Consider the following 14,714-nt stretch of genomic DNA (forward strand, 5'->3'; position numbering starts at 1 on the left):
TGAGCCAGAGCTCTTTAGTTTGCAATAATTATATTTATAAATATATTTAATACCAGTTAAGGAGTAAGTGTAGAGCTTAGTCAATTGTTGTCCGCTTTTGTCACATAATGAGAAATATTTTTAATTCAAAGAAGAGATGATTTCTTTACTATGCCATTGTTTATAGCAAAAGGAACTAAAAAATATCTTCAGAGTAATTGAATGGAAATAATTCTTTTTTCTTCCAACAGATGGAATTGCCACTTTTATATGTTATGATTTTACTTTTGAACATTTTTGATTTTTCATCAGGAATAACATATAATAAAGGTAAGTTTCAGACTCTTTTTACTCTCTAAAATAGAGAAAAATCTTCTCAAGACTTCCCCTTTATATCCCTTCCTCACTAACAGTTAAACTATTTTTCTTTTAGTACTTCTTCTTTACCTTATCTTCCAGTTTTTCCCCAGTATTATCTATTGTACTCTGGTCCAGAGGTTTCTAATAATATCATTGTTTATATCAGGACTTTTCTTTTGTTATAGTATTTCATTACTTATAAGTCATAGAATATTTAAATTTTAAGGAACATTTTATATTTGCAAAACTTGAATTATTTGGAAAGAACTTTTTCATTTTTCCTCCATAAATGGTTGCATGTAGGATGAATTGTAAACTGAATTATAGGCTAATAGACTGAGAATTTTCTGAAATTAATACATGGATTAAATTGCCCAATAGGACTTTCATGGTGTAAAACTTTGCAAAAGGAATAAGACAAATCCACCTCCATTTGTGCAGATTGTATAGATTCTGTAGTATCCTGAACTGGATCTACCAGAACATAGTCGATGGTCAAAAAATTGTTGACTGAGTGGATGGAGAGACTCAGGCTCTCTTCTACACATGGGTGTGTTGCAGAATTGGGTGAGTTCTGGGATGAGCCAGTTCTAGTTCCTATATTCCGCTAGAGAATATATTACACAAGTATGGACATAACCGAAGATTGGATAGTCACCAGCAAACTTATGAGATTTCAGAGAAGGGAGAATGTACTTCCAACTGGGGCAGGGGATGGAGTGAGTCAGAGAAAACACTGTATGAAAGATATCAACCCATATGTGTCCCCCAAATGTCTGTACATGCATGGGGAAGAGCATCCTACAAAGACAACATCAGGTAAGTGATGAATAAAGTCGTGGAGGTAGACAACCACAGAACATGATGGGAGCAGTAAATAGTTCATTCTGACTTGAAAGAAGGAATAGAAGAAGTAAAATATTTTGGAAAGATAGGAAACTGGCTTATATTATAGAGGTACTTGAATGCCAAGCTAAGGAATTTGGGCTTTAGTCTATATTCACTGGAAAGTCATTTAAGATGACTGGTTAGGGGAGTAACATCTCAAAGCTACAATTTAGGAAGATTAATATGGCAGCATTATGTAAAGTAGATTGGTGGAGGGAAAGTTGGGAGGCAGAGAGAACAGACAGAAGACCATGACAGTAGCTTACACCAGATCTTCAGCCATGAAGTCAGTTTTTTGGTCATGCACTGCATCAGTTGAAAAAAAAAAAAAAAGTATAAGCTTGGTTCTCCAATATTTTCTATTTATTTTTAAATTATGTACTTGTACTACTGTACTACTATATTGTGTACCTTGTAAACCTACACAAAACCCAGAAATTAAAAGGGGATGAAAAAGGATGAAATAATCTTTTAAAATTATTATAAAGTGTACTGATCAACATCATAAAATTCTTTGAAATTTTAAGATTTTTGGTGAGAAAATGTGATGTAAATATAGTTTTTGAAATCTTGGAGTCAAAGTTTATAGAGATTTGAATATCTGGCTCTAATTCAATTTATTTTGGTATTTGACTTTAATTAGCTATTATATTAAAAATATATCTCGCAAATTTTTATATATCTAAATGGGATAAATGCATGTTGGCTTAATGAATAAATCATGATACTCATTTTTCAACCCCATCTATCAACTTTGTAAAGGTTTTTATTGATAAAATTTTAGTAAGCTTCCAGCTTTCTGTATGTCAGTCAACTTTTTTCCATTTTAAGCAAATAGTTCCAAACTTCATTGAAATTCATTTGAAATATTTAAATCAAGTAAAAAAAATTCCATTTTCAAGTTTCTAAAGTATTGCAGATATGACAGTAATTATAGATGATATATTTATGAGATTTCCAGTAACAAAATCACATACTAATGTAAACATTTCCAGCTGCCTATATTCAAAATGCTCTCTCCACAGCATGCAATTTTTAAGGTATTTAATTTAATGTTCATTGTTCAAATGAACCTTCAGTTTGGAAGGACAGACTGAGTCCTGATTTACTTTTTGAAACTATCTGTCAGCATATTCCTGACAGCAATTTGGCATTTCAAAAAGATAAATGGAAATCAAAAAAGCTGGAGTAGAAATTGTCATATCAGAAAAAATAGACTTTAAAATAAAGACTATTACAAGAGACAAAGAAGGACACTACATAATGATCAAGGGATCAACCCAAGAAGAAGATATAACAATTGTAAATATTTATGCACTCAGCATAGGAGCACCTCAATACATAAGGCAAATGCTAACAGGCATAAAAGGGGAAATTGACAGTAACACAATAATAGTAGGGGACTTTAACACCCCACTTTCACCAATGAACAGATCAACCAAAATGAAAATAAATAAGGAAACACAAGCTTTAAATGATATGTTAAACAAGATGGACTTAATTGATATTTATAGGACAATCCATCCAAAAACAAAAGAATACACTTTCTTCTGAAGTGCTCATGGAACATTCTCCAGGATAGATCATATCTTGGGTCACAAATCAAGCCTTGGTAAATTTAAGAAAAATGAAATCATATCAAGTATCTTTTCCGACCACAATGCTAGGAGACTAGATATCAATTACAGGAAAACATCTGTACAAAATACAGACACATGGAGGCTAAACAATACGCTACTAAATAACCAAGAGATCACTGAAGAAATCAAAGAAGAAATCAAAAGATACCTAGAAACAAATGACAATAAAAACACGATGGCCCAAAACCTATGGGATGCAGCAAAAGCAGTTCTAAGAGGGAAGTTTAGAGCAATACAATCCTACCTCAAGAAACAAGAAACATCTCAAATAAACAAACTAACCTTATACCTAAAGCAATTAGAGAAAGAAGAACGAAAAAAACCCAAAGTTAGTAGAAGGAAAGAAGTCATAAAGATCAGATCAGAAATAAATGAAAAAGAAATGAAGGAAACGATAGCAAAGATCAATAAACTAAAAGCTGGTTCTTTGAGAAGATAAACAAAATTGATAAACCATTAGCCAGACTCATCAAGAAAAAAAGGGAGAAGACTCAAATCAACAGAATTAGAAATGAAAAAAGAGAAGTAACAACTGACACTCCAGAAATACAAAGGATCATGAGAGATTACTACAAGCAACTATTTGCCAGTAAAATGGACAACCTGGAAGAAATGGACAAATTCTCAGAAAAGCACAACCTTCTGAGAATGAACCATGAAGAAACAGAAAATATGAACAGACCAATCGCAAGCACTGAAATTGAGACTGTGATTAAAAATCTTCCAACAAACAAAAACCCAGGACCAGATGGACTCACAGGTGAATTCTATCAAACATTTAGAGAAGAGCTAACACCTATACTTCTCAAACTCTTACAAAATATAGCAGAGGGAGGAACACTCCCAAATTCATTCTACGAGGCCACCATCACCCTGATACCAAAACCGGACAGAGATGTTACAAAAAAAGAAAACTATAGGACAATATCACTGATGAACATAGATGCAAAACTCCTCAACAAAATACTAGCAAACAGAATCCAGCAGCACATTAAAAGAATCATACACCATGATCAAGTGGGGTTTATCCCAGGAATGCAAGGATTCTTCAATATATGCAAATCAATCAATGTGATGCACCATATTAACAAATTGAAGGATCAAAACCGTATGATCATCTCAATAGATGCAGAAAAAGCTTTTGACAAAATTCAACACCCATTTATGATAAAAAATCTCCAGAAAGTAGGAATAGAGGGAACTTACCTCAATATAATAAAGGCCATATATGACAAACCCACAGCCAACATCATTCTCAATGGTGAAAAACTGAAACCGTTTCCTCTAAGATTAGGAACAAGACAACGTTGCCCACTCTCACCACTATTACTCAACATAGTTTTGGAAGTTTTAGCCACAGCAGTCAGAGAAGAAAAAGAAATAAAAGGAATCCAAATCAGAAAAGAAGAAGTAAAACTGTCACTATTTGCAGATGACATGATACTATACATAGAGAATCCTAAAGATGCCACCAGAAAACTACTGCAGATAATCAATGAATTTGGTAAAGTAGCAGGATACAAAATTAATGCACAGAAACCTCTTGCATTCCTATACACTAATGATGAAAAATCTGAAAGAGAAATTAAGGAAACACTCCCATTTACCATTGCAACAAAAAGAATAAAATATCTAGGAATAAACCTACCTAAGGAGACAAAAGAGCTGTATGCAGAAAACTATAAGACACTGATGAAAGAAATTAAAGATGATACCAACAGATGGAGAGATATACCATGTTCTTGGATTGGAAGAATCAACATTGTGGAAATGACTATACTACCCAAAGCAATCTACAGATTCAATGCAATCCCTATCAAACTACCAATGGCATTTTTCACAGAACTAGAAAAAAAATTGCACAATTTGTATGGAAACACAAAAGACCCTAAATAGCCAAAGCAATCTTGAGAAAGAAAGATGGAGCTGGAGGATTCAGGCTCCCTGACTTCAGACTATACTACAAAACTACAGTAATCAAGACAGTATGGTACTGGCACAAAAACAGACATATAGATCAATGGAACAGGATAGAAAGCCCAGAGATATTCCCACACACCTATGGTCAACTAATCTATGACAAAATAGGCAAGGATATACAATGGAGAAAAGACAGTGTCTTCAATAAGTGGTGCTGGGAAAACTGGACAGCTACATGTAAAAGAATGAAATTAGAACACTCCCTAACACCATACACAAAAATAAACTCAAAATTGATTAAAGACCTAAATGTAAGGCCAGACACTGTAAAATTCTTAGAAGAAAACATAAGCAGAACACTCTATGACATAAATCACAGCAAGATCCTTTTTGACCCACCTCCTAGAGAAATGGAAATAAAAACAAAAATAAACAACTGAGACCTAATGAAACTTAAAATCTTTTGCACAGCAAAGAAAACCATAAACAAGACCAAAAGACAACCCTCAGAATGGGAGAAAATATTTGCAAATGAAGCAACTGACAAAGGATTAATCTCCAAAATATACAAGCAGCTCATGCAACTCAATATCCAAAAAACAAAGAACCCAATCCAAAAATGGGCAGAAGACCTAAATTGACATTTTTCCAAAGAAGATATACAGATTGCCAACAAACACATGAAAGGATGCTCAACATCACTAATCATTAGAGAAATACAAATCAAAACTACAATGAGGTATCCCCTCGCACCGGTCAGAATGGCCATCATCAAAAAATCTACAAACAATAAATCCTGGAGAGGGTATGGAGAAAAGGGAACCCTCTTGCACTGTTGGTGGGAATGTAAATTGATACAGCCACTATGGAGAACAGTATGGAGGTTCCTTTAAAAACTAAAAATGGAACTACCACATGACCTAGCAATCCCACTACTGGGCATATACCCTCAGAAAACCTTAATTCAAAAAGAGTCATGTACCACAATGTTCACTGCAGCTCTATTTACAATAGCCAGGACATGGAAGCAACCTAAGTGTCCATCGACAGATGAATGGATAAAGAAGATGTGGCACATATATACAATGGAATATTACTGTCAATGGAATATAGTCTGTCATACAGAGGAGTGAAGGAAGTCAGAAAGAGAAACACAGATACCGTATGCTAACACATATATATGGAATCTAAAAAAAAAAAAAAAAAGGTTCTGAAGAACCTAGGGGCAGGACAGGAATAAAGACGCAGACATAGAGAATGGACTTGAGGACACGGGGAGGGGGAAAGGTAAGCTGAGACGAAGTGAGAGAGTGACATTGACATATATACACTACCAAATGTAAAATAGCTAGTGGGAAGCAGCCGCATAGCACAGGGAGATCAGCTTGGTGCTTTGTGACCAACTTGAGGGGTGGGATAGGGAGGGTGGGAGGGAGATGCAAGAGGGAGGGGATACAGGGATATATGTATAGGTATAGCTGATTCACTTTGTTATACAGCAACAACTAACGCAACAATGTAAAGCAATTATACTCGAATAAAGATGTTAAAAAAAAAAGGTCAGAAAATTTAAAACACTTTTTAAAAAGTAATATAAAAACATCCCTAACTCATCTTTAGACAGTTTTTTAAAAAGTACTTTGCCATTGTATACCACCAAAACCCATGTTTGTTACAAAAGATGTTTGTAGTTACCCTTCATCTAGCCTTACCTCTGATGTCCTTCAGTACTTTCGCAGTATCTGGCTTCAACTTCACTGTGCCAAAGAAAACCAGAGCTGGACAATATTTAAAGCTGTAAAACTACAATTTATTCAGGGACTATTGCAATTGAGGAAAAAGGATCTCAGTGTAGAACTAGTCTCAATTCCAAATACAACATAGGCAAGTGGGAATTTATAGCCAAGGAGCAGGTTCATTGTGGGGGAAATTGTGTCTTTGGATGGAAAATTACTAAGAGGAGACATCAAGAGTAGGGAGGATTCTTGCTCAGCTAACCAAACAGTATTCTTGCTGAGGGCAGACCAGCATGACCATCTGGGTGGATGGTAGGGGATGAAGAATTTGAGTAGATATTGAGAGTGGTTAGATATCAAGGATGGGGTGGGGGCTTCCCTGGTGGTGCAGTGGTTAAGAATCCGCCTTCCAATGCAGGGGACACGGGTTCGAGCCCTGGTCTGGGAAGATCCCACATGCTGCGGAGCAGCTAAGCCTGTGCGCCACAGCTACTGAGCCTGTGCTCTAGAGCCTGTGAGCCACAACTACTGAAGCCTGCAACAAGAGAAGCCACCACAATGAGAAGCTTGCACACGGCAATGAGGAGTAGCCCCTGCTCACCGCAACTAGAGAAAGCCCGTGTGCAGCAACAAAAGACCCAATGCAACCACAATAAATAAATTAATTAATTAAATTAAATAAATAAATTTTTTAAAAAGGATGGGGGGGTTTCTCTCTAAGATGACTTAGCAGGATTCTTGTGAAAATAGCTATGCAGGTCTAGCAAGGGATAGGGCCTATCCTCTTCATCAAATCAAGTCCTGCCTTTTTCCAAGGAGTCTGAATTTATACCCCAGATTAGAGGAATACATATGACATTGATGAGTGGTCCCATCACAGCGTCTTTCCTCAAACTCAAGATAAGGAGAAGGGATAGAGGATTCTGGGAAGACGGCAGAGTGAGAAGCACAAGACATCTGCCTCCCCAACTGGACAGCAACTGCACTGGCCGAATCTGTCTGATGTAACTTTTTTGGAACTCTGGAGGCTGCTGAAGGCTTACAACTTCTAGGGGAAGGCTTGGACAGTGAGTTGCAGTTAATTTCAGTCATTGTCAACTCTTATCACTGTAGAAACTACCCATCCCCCACCCTCAGCCTCATGGCATGCAGCTGTGCACGTGTTCCTGGAGCAGTCACACACAGCTTGCAGAAGCTAGGGTGGGCAAAAAGGACCCTGTCTTCCAAATATTGAGGATCTGTACTCTGATTGCTGATTGCTGCTTCTGATCACAGAGGTGCAGACAAAGAGGCAGGCAGCCATTGTTGTTGTACCTCCCCTCATTGTTGCAAGCTCCTCTCCCTCAGCTGAACAGATTTTCAAGGGACTTAAAGGGCCAGTGCCCTTTTTACCCCCTTTTTCATTTTTCATTTTTTTCCTCTTTGGGAGCCAGACATTAAAGACTATCAAAAAAAACAAAAACAAAAAAAACTGCATTTAAGGGGATAAATTACAAAGTGACCACACATGCCCAGGGAAAAATGACACAGGCTCATAAAAGACCTAAGAAGACCTTAAATTTACACCTGAGGTTGATCCTTGATACAGAGACAGCCTACAACAATTTTTTAAAAACCCAAAAGACAAAAACAGTAACAAAAAAAAGCAAATCCTGGGGAATGAGGAGAATCTAATTTCCAGAGTTACCACACTATTAGATTCAACTGTCCAGTTTTCAACAGAAAATTATAAGACATACAAAGAAACAGGAAAGTATGGCCCATTAAAGGAAAAAAATAAACCACCAGAAATTATCCTGAAAAAAGATTGGATGGCACATCTACTAGACAAAGACTTTAAAACAACCATGTTAAAGTTGCTCCCAAAACCAAAGAAGATGTGGAGAAGGTCAAGAAAATGTATGAGCAAAATGGAAGTATCAATAAAGAAATAGAAAACCTGAAACGAAACCAAGAAGAAATGCAGGGGCTGAGAAGTACAATCACTGAAATGAAAAACTCACTAGAGGGATTCAAAGGCAGATTTCAGCAGGCAGAAGAAAAAAATCAGCAATTTGAAGATAAGACAATTGTAATTATCAAGTCTCAGGAACAGAAAGAAAAAAGGTTGAAGAAAAGTGTAGAGTGTAAGAGACCTCTGGGAAACTGTCAAGTGGACCAACACACACATTGTGGGAGTAACAGCAGAAGAGAGAGAGAAAGGAGCAGAGAAACTATTTGAAGAAATAATGGCTAAAAACTTCCTAAATTTGATGAAAGGCATAAATATGTATAATATATATATATCCAGGAAGCTAAGCAAACTCCAAGTCAGATGAACTGACAGAGACCTACACCAAGACACATTATAATCAAACTTTCAAAAGCCAGAGATAAAGAGAGAATCTTGAAAGCAGCAAGAGAGAAGTGAATAACCACACACAAAGAATCCTCAATTAGATAATAAGCAGATTTCTTATCAGAAACTTTGGAGTCCAGAAGGCAGTGGACTGATATATTCAAATTGCTAAAAGAAAAACCAGTCAGCCAAGAATCCTATATCTGGGAAAACTGTCCTCAAGAGTGAGGAAGAAATTAAGGCATTCCCAGATAAACAAAAGGTGAGGGAGTTTGTTACCACTAGATTTGCCATGTAAAAAAGGCTCAAGGGAGTCCTGCAAGGGGAAATGAAAGGACACTAGACAGTCACTTGAAGCCATAGGGAGAAATAAAGGTAAATATGTGGGTAATTATATTGTAACAATGGATTGTAACTCCACTTTTCATCTTCTACATGATTTAAGAGACTAATACATCTAAAGAAAAAAATGATTAGTGCAAAAGTTACTGTCATTGTAATTTTGGTTTGTAACTCCAAATCTTGTTTTCTACATATCTTAAGAGACTAACGCATTCAAAAGAATTATTAGTTCATGTTTTGGGGGCACACAGTATTTAAAGATATAATTTTATGATATCAACAACTGAAAGGGGTGGGGATGGAGCTTTAAAGGAGCAGAGTTTTTCTATGTTATTGGAGTTAAGCTGCTATAAATTCAAATTAGGGTAGTACACCATTAGGATGTTAAATGTAATCCCCATGGTAATCACAAAGGAAATAGCTATAAAATATACATGAAAGGAATTTACATGTTTCACTACAAAAAAAAATCAACTAAATACAAAAGAAGGCAGTAATGCAGTAATGAAGGACAAAAAAGTTATAAGGTATATAGAAAACTAATAGCAAAATGATAGAAGTAAGTCTCTCCTTATCAGTAATCACTTTAACTACAAATGGATTAAATTTCCCAATCAAAACTGGGAGATTGGCAGAATGGGTAAAAACACATGATCAAAAAAAAAAACAAAAACAAAAACAAATACTCACACATGATCCAACTCTATGCTGTCTATGAGAGACTCTGTTTTATTTTATTTTATTTGGCCATGCCACAGCATGCTGGATCTTAGTTCCCTGACCAGGGAGCGAACCCATACCCCCTGCAGTGGAAGCGCAGAGTCCTAACCACTGGACTGCCAGGGAATTCCCAGAGAGACTCACTTTAGAACAAGATAAGAAGGAGGGATCTTTCTCCCAACACTCCCACCCTTTGGGGAGAAGAGTCACCTTCATATCAGTAGCTTTCTATCAAAACATAAATTCACTCTCCAATCTCCAACTTCTGTCCCTTTTATATGTTCACCATGGTTGAGGAGTTTAAGAGTGAAGAACTGGTTTTTGGCCACCTCTGAAAATTTGTATCATAGCCTAGCACGTGTTATATTTTATTTTACTGCTCAGTCAAACCTTCCTTTTTAGTGTCCTGACATTGTATCTTTAAAATGAAAAAATAAAGTGGAAGATTTAAACTTTATCTAGAGTGATGTGAATTTAAAATATACAATTATAATTCTTATACTTTAAAAAATATTTTCTGTTTAAAAAATATGGTTCTTTTAATGGAAATTCTTCATTAGTGACCTAAAAATATATATATGTTTGTATTATTTAGGTGATACGGAGAAACGCTTTGCTTGTGCTAGCCAAGGGTTCCCCCAAAAGAATGAAATAATCAAGTTGTATCTTTCCTCTGATGACTTGGTAAGGTCCACTAATAGCATGTGCTACAACCCCTCATATTTCTTTTAAGTGCATAGGTGAAACCAGTAGCACTGTACTCTTTTCAAATACCTTCTACTATTTTCAGACTGGGGAGGTGAAATTTGATACAAATAATCCTTTCTATCCTTTCTAATTCTTTCCACTTGGATCAAGTAAAATATTTCATTTAGCCATTGAACACCCTGGGTGGTTTGCTTTTTTTTTTTTTTTTTTAAGATGCCTCCATCCCTTTTTTTAAAAGATTGGCTGTAATGATCTTCATTTTTTATGGTTCTGATCTGTCCATTTGAAGTTTGACAGCTGTAGCCTGTTAGAGAAAGAACGTTACCTCACATGACCTTGGGAAAGAATCTTTCCCTTTTATAACAAGTACCACATTGCAGGTGTCATTTTGGGTAAGGGATTATTTGACTCCTTTGATTCAAATAATGCCAAAATTTTTAAAAACACAACAAAATAAAATGTACTGTTAAGATAGTCATGCAACAAATGCTAACAAAAACATAAATTAATAAAAATTGCACAGATTGTCTAAAAATCTATGATAAATATAACAAAACAAAGAAAAACACCCCATGAGGACAAATACATTTATCCTAAAGTCTGTTTTGACTTAGTTCCCTGTTCCTTCTTAATATGCCAAACGTATATTTAGTTTTTTATTTACAACTATTGTGAAGTGCAAGCCCTTTGAGTCACACGTGTCTTTCCCATTTGTGATTAAATATTTTGGGAAAGGAATGGGCTCTAGAGGAAGAGAGACCTACAGAGCTGGGGTCAAATTTTGGCTCTGCGGTATATGGTATGTGTGCCCTAGGGCAGGTTACCTAACCTCTCTGATCCTCAGTTTTGTCCTTTTGAAAGAGAAGTATAATCTACTTTTTGGATAGTTGTGATGTGGTAGTTCTAGAAGAAATAGTAGTAGAAATAATAGCTAGCATTTATAAAGTGTTTGTCAGGCATTTTTCAAAATGTTTTATGTTCCTTATGACATTTAATCTTCTGTAAGATAAGTACTATAGGGGAGTACTGAACCTCCCCTCTTAGGTTCAGTGGCTGGAGCCTGTAAAACAAACTGACAAAAGACAGATTAAGCAGGAGATAAAAATGAAGTTTGGGAATTCCCTGGCAGTCCAGTGGTTAGGACTCGGCGCTTTCACTGCCGTGACCCAGGTTGAGTCCCTGGTCTGAGAACTAAGATCCTGCAAGCCTCACGGCACAGCCAAAAAACCCTAAAAAACAAAAACAAACAACAAACAAACAAAACAAAAAAAAGCAGAGTTTATTTATACATGCAATGCACATACCCATGGGAGAACTCAACAATGAGTAACTCAAAGGGATCCTTAGAATTGGGAGCTTGTATAACATCTTAACAAAGTGCAATAAATTGTGGAGAAGTGTAAGACAAAGGAAAAGGGTTTGGGTTTATCTCCCTGCCAAGCCCCATTAGAAAATAAGTTCCATTAGGTCAGGGATTTTTGCCTGTTTTGTTCAATTCTGTTTTACCAGCACCTATAACACTGCCTGATTCATGGTAAGGGGTCAGTAAATATCTTTGGAATGAATATGTTTCCCCATTTTATAGATAGGGAAACTGAAATTCAGATAGGTAACTTGCCCAGAGTGATCTTAACTACTAGGAGAACTAAGTGAGATGAAGCTCTTCTTTTTCATATTGGTTTTCAGGGAAATCCACCATTTGTGATTGCTACCTTTTCATATACCTTCTCAAAACTGGGAAATATTCAATAAAAATGCAGTAAAATGAGTTTTGCTTTATACATTTGCTTTTTTATTTAGACACAAAATAATGATTTTAATAAAATAGGAATTTCTACATATGATAGCATGTGACTTTGAGTCTATGTTTGTTAAACATAATAACTCTATGACCATTTCTATGACAGAAAAGATTATTATAGGATGAATTGAAACCTATGATGACACTAGCATAATAGGCTGATGGGTTCTGAAAGTGTACTTTTCAAAATAGATTTTTTTTCCCAAGTTAAAGACTGGAATTACTAGAGATAGCAATCTTCAGCAGCATCTACTTTTCATAGATTTCTCCTCACTTTCAAATTAATGTAAAATATGCTTCTCACCATCAAATTGTCACTACTTGTGTTTTTCTCTTTCCTAAAGAAAATCCAGTGTTTTTTCCAATCTGAAATTGAGCTTACTTCAAAGGAATTTCTAAGCGTGTTCACATCAGGAGGACTTGCTCCAAGCTTGGGAATCATAAATAGTACATATACGGGCATCTTTCACTTTAATTTAACCTTGGTAATTACATTTTATTTTATTCTGTGGTTTGTTATTAACAAGAAGAATACTCTTCCTTTTAGCATGTGATTTTAAAAACAGCTAGTCCAGTAATATTACATCTGTATGTGATTTAAACCCAATAATACATTGTTATACTTTTTAAAGTCATTTTTTTAAAGAAATTAAGAGAAGAAAAGAAAAAGATTCATGTGGGTTTTTTTTTTTACTTTTTATTCACATATTTACTATTTCCACTGCTCCTCATTCTTTCTGTAGGCATAAATTGCCATCCAGTGTCATATTTCTTCAGCATAAAGAACTTTTAGCATTTCTTACAGTGCAGGTCTGCTGGCAATTAATTCTCTGGAAGTTTTTTCCCCTTGAAAATGTCTTTATTTCACCTTTTTGTTGGGGGGGGGGGGTGGTGGTAACAACTTCATTAAGATATAATTTACATACCATGCAATTTGCCTATTTAAAGTGTACAATTAAATGGTTTTTAGTATATTCATAGAGTGCAACCATCACTACTATCTAATTTTAGAACACTTTCATCACTTCCAAAAGACAGCCCATACCCATTGACAATCACTCCGCATTCTACCTTCTACTCCCCAGTCTTAAGCAACCACTAATCTACTTTCTGTCTCTGTAGATTTGCTTATTCTGAACATTTCATGTAAATGAAGTCATATAATATGCAGTCTTTTGTGACTGGCTTCTTTCAGTTAGAATAATGTTTTCAAGGTTCATCCATGTGATAGTATGTATCAGTACTTCATTTCTTTTTATTGCCAAATAATATCCCACTGTTTTGGTACCATATTTTGTTTATCCATTCATCAGTTGATGAACATTTGGGTTTTTTCCACTTTTTGGCTATTATGAATAATGCTGCCAGAAACTTTTGTGTACAGTTTTTGTGTGGAAATTTTGTTTTTTTATTTCTCTTCTGTATATAACTAGAAAATGGAATTGCTAGGTCATAGGGTAACTCTATATTTAACTTTTTGAGGAACTGCCAGACTGTTTTCCACAGTGGTTGGACTCTTTTACATACCCATCATCAGTGTATTCAGGTTCAAATTTCCACATTCTCACCAACACTTGTTATTTTCTGTTTTTTGTTTTGTTTTGTTTTGTTATAGCCATCCCAGTGGGTGTGAAGTGCTATCTCATTATATTTTGATTTGCATTTCCCTGATGATTAATGATGTTGAGCATCTTTTCATTGCTCAACAGTGTTTATTGGCCACTTGAATATCTTCTTTGTGAAGATATCTATGTAGATTATTAATTGGGTTGTCTTTTTATTGTTGAGTTGTAAAAGTTCTTTATACATTCTCAATTCAAGTCCCTTATCAGACAAATGACTTGCAAATATTTTCTTCTATTCTATGGGTTGATTTTTTACTTTCATGGTACTGTCTTTTGATGCACAAAAATGTTTTTGATGAAGTCTTAGGTATCTATTTTTTCTTTTGTTGCTTATTCTTTTGGTGTCATAAATAGGAAACCATTGCCTAATCCAAAGGAATGGAGATTTACCCCTATGTTTTCTTCTGAGAGGTTCATAGTTTTACCTTTTACATTTAGGTCTTTGATATATTTTGAGTTGAATTTTGTGTGTGGTGTGGGGTAGGGGGGTCCACATTCATTATTTTGTATGTGGATATCCAGCTATCCTAGCACCATCTGATGAAAATACTATTACTGTTTCCCTACTGAATTGTTTTGCCACTTTTGCTGAAAATCAATCAACTCTAAATGTGAGGGTTTATTTCTGGGTTCTCAAGTCTATTGCTTTGATCTATA

At 35.4% G+C, this 14,714-nt stretch overlaps 1 protein-coding gene across 1 annotated transcript in view; it reads left to right on the forward strand.

The window, feature by feature from the left end:
- Positions 1-230: 230 nt before the first annotated feature.
- The window catches only part of CATSPERB (cation channel sperm associated auxiliary subunit beta), a 150,604-nt gene continuing 136,120 nt past the window's right edge, over positions 231-14,714 (forward strand). The window contains exons 1-3 of the mRNA XM_068547781.1: positions 231-309; positions 10,519-10,607; positions 12,777-12,917. Of these exons, the coding sequence (XP_068403882.1) occupies positions 231-309; positions 10,519-10,607; positions 12,777-12,917 (309 nt within the window). The remainder of the gene's footprint in view (positions 310-10,518; positions 10,608-12,776; positions 12,918-14,714) is intronic.

This window comes from Eschrichtius robustus, chromosome 1 (genome assembly GCF_028021215.1).
Source record: "Eschrichtius robustus isolate mEscRob2 chromosome 1, mEscRob2.pri, whole genome shotgun sequence".
NCBI classification, from domain to species: Eukaryota; Metazoa; Chordata; class Mammalia; order Artiodactyla; family Eschrichtiidae; genus Eschrichtius; species Eschrichtius robustus.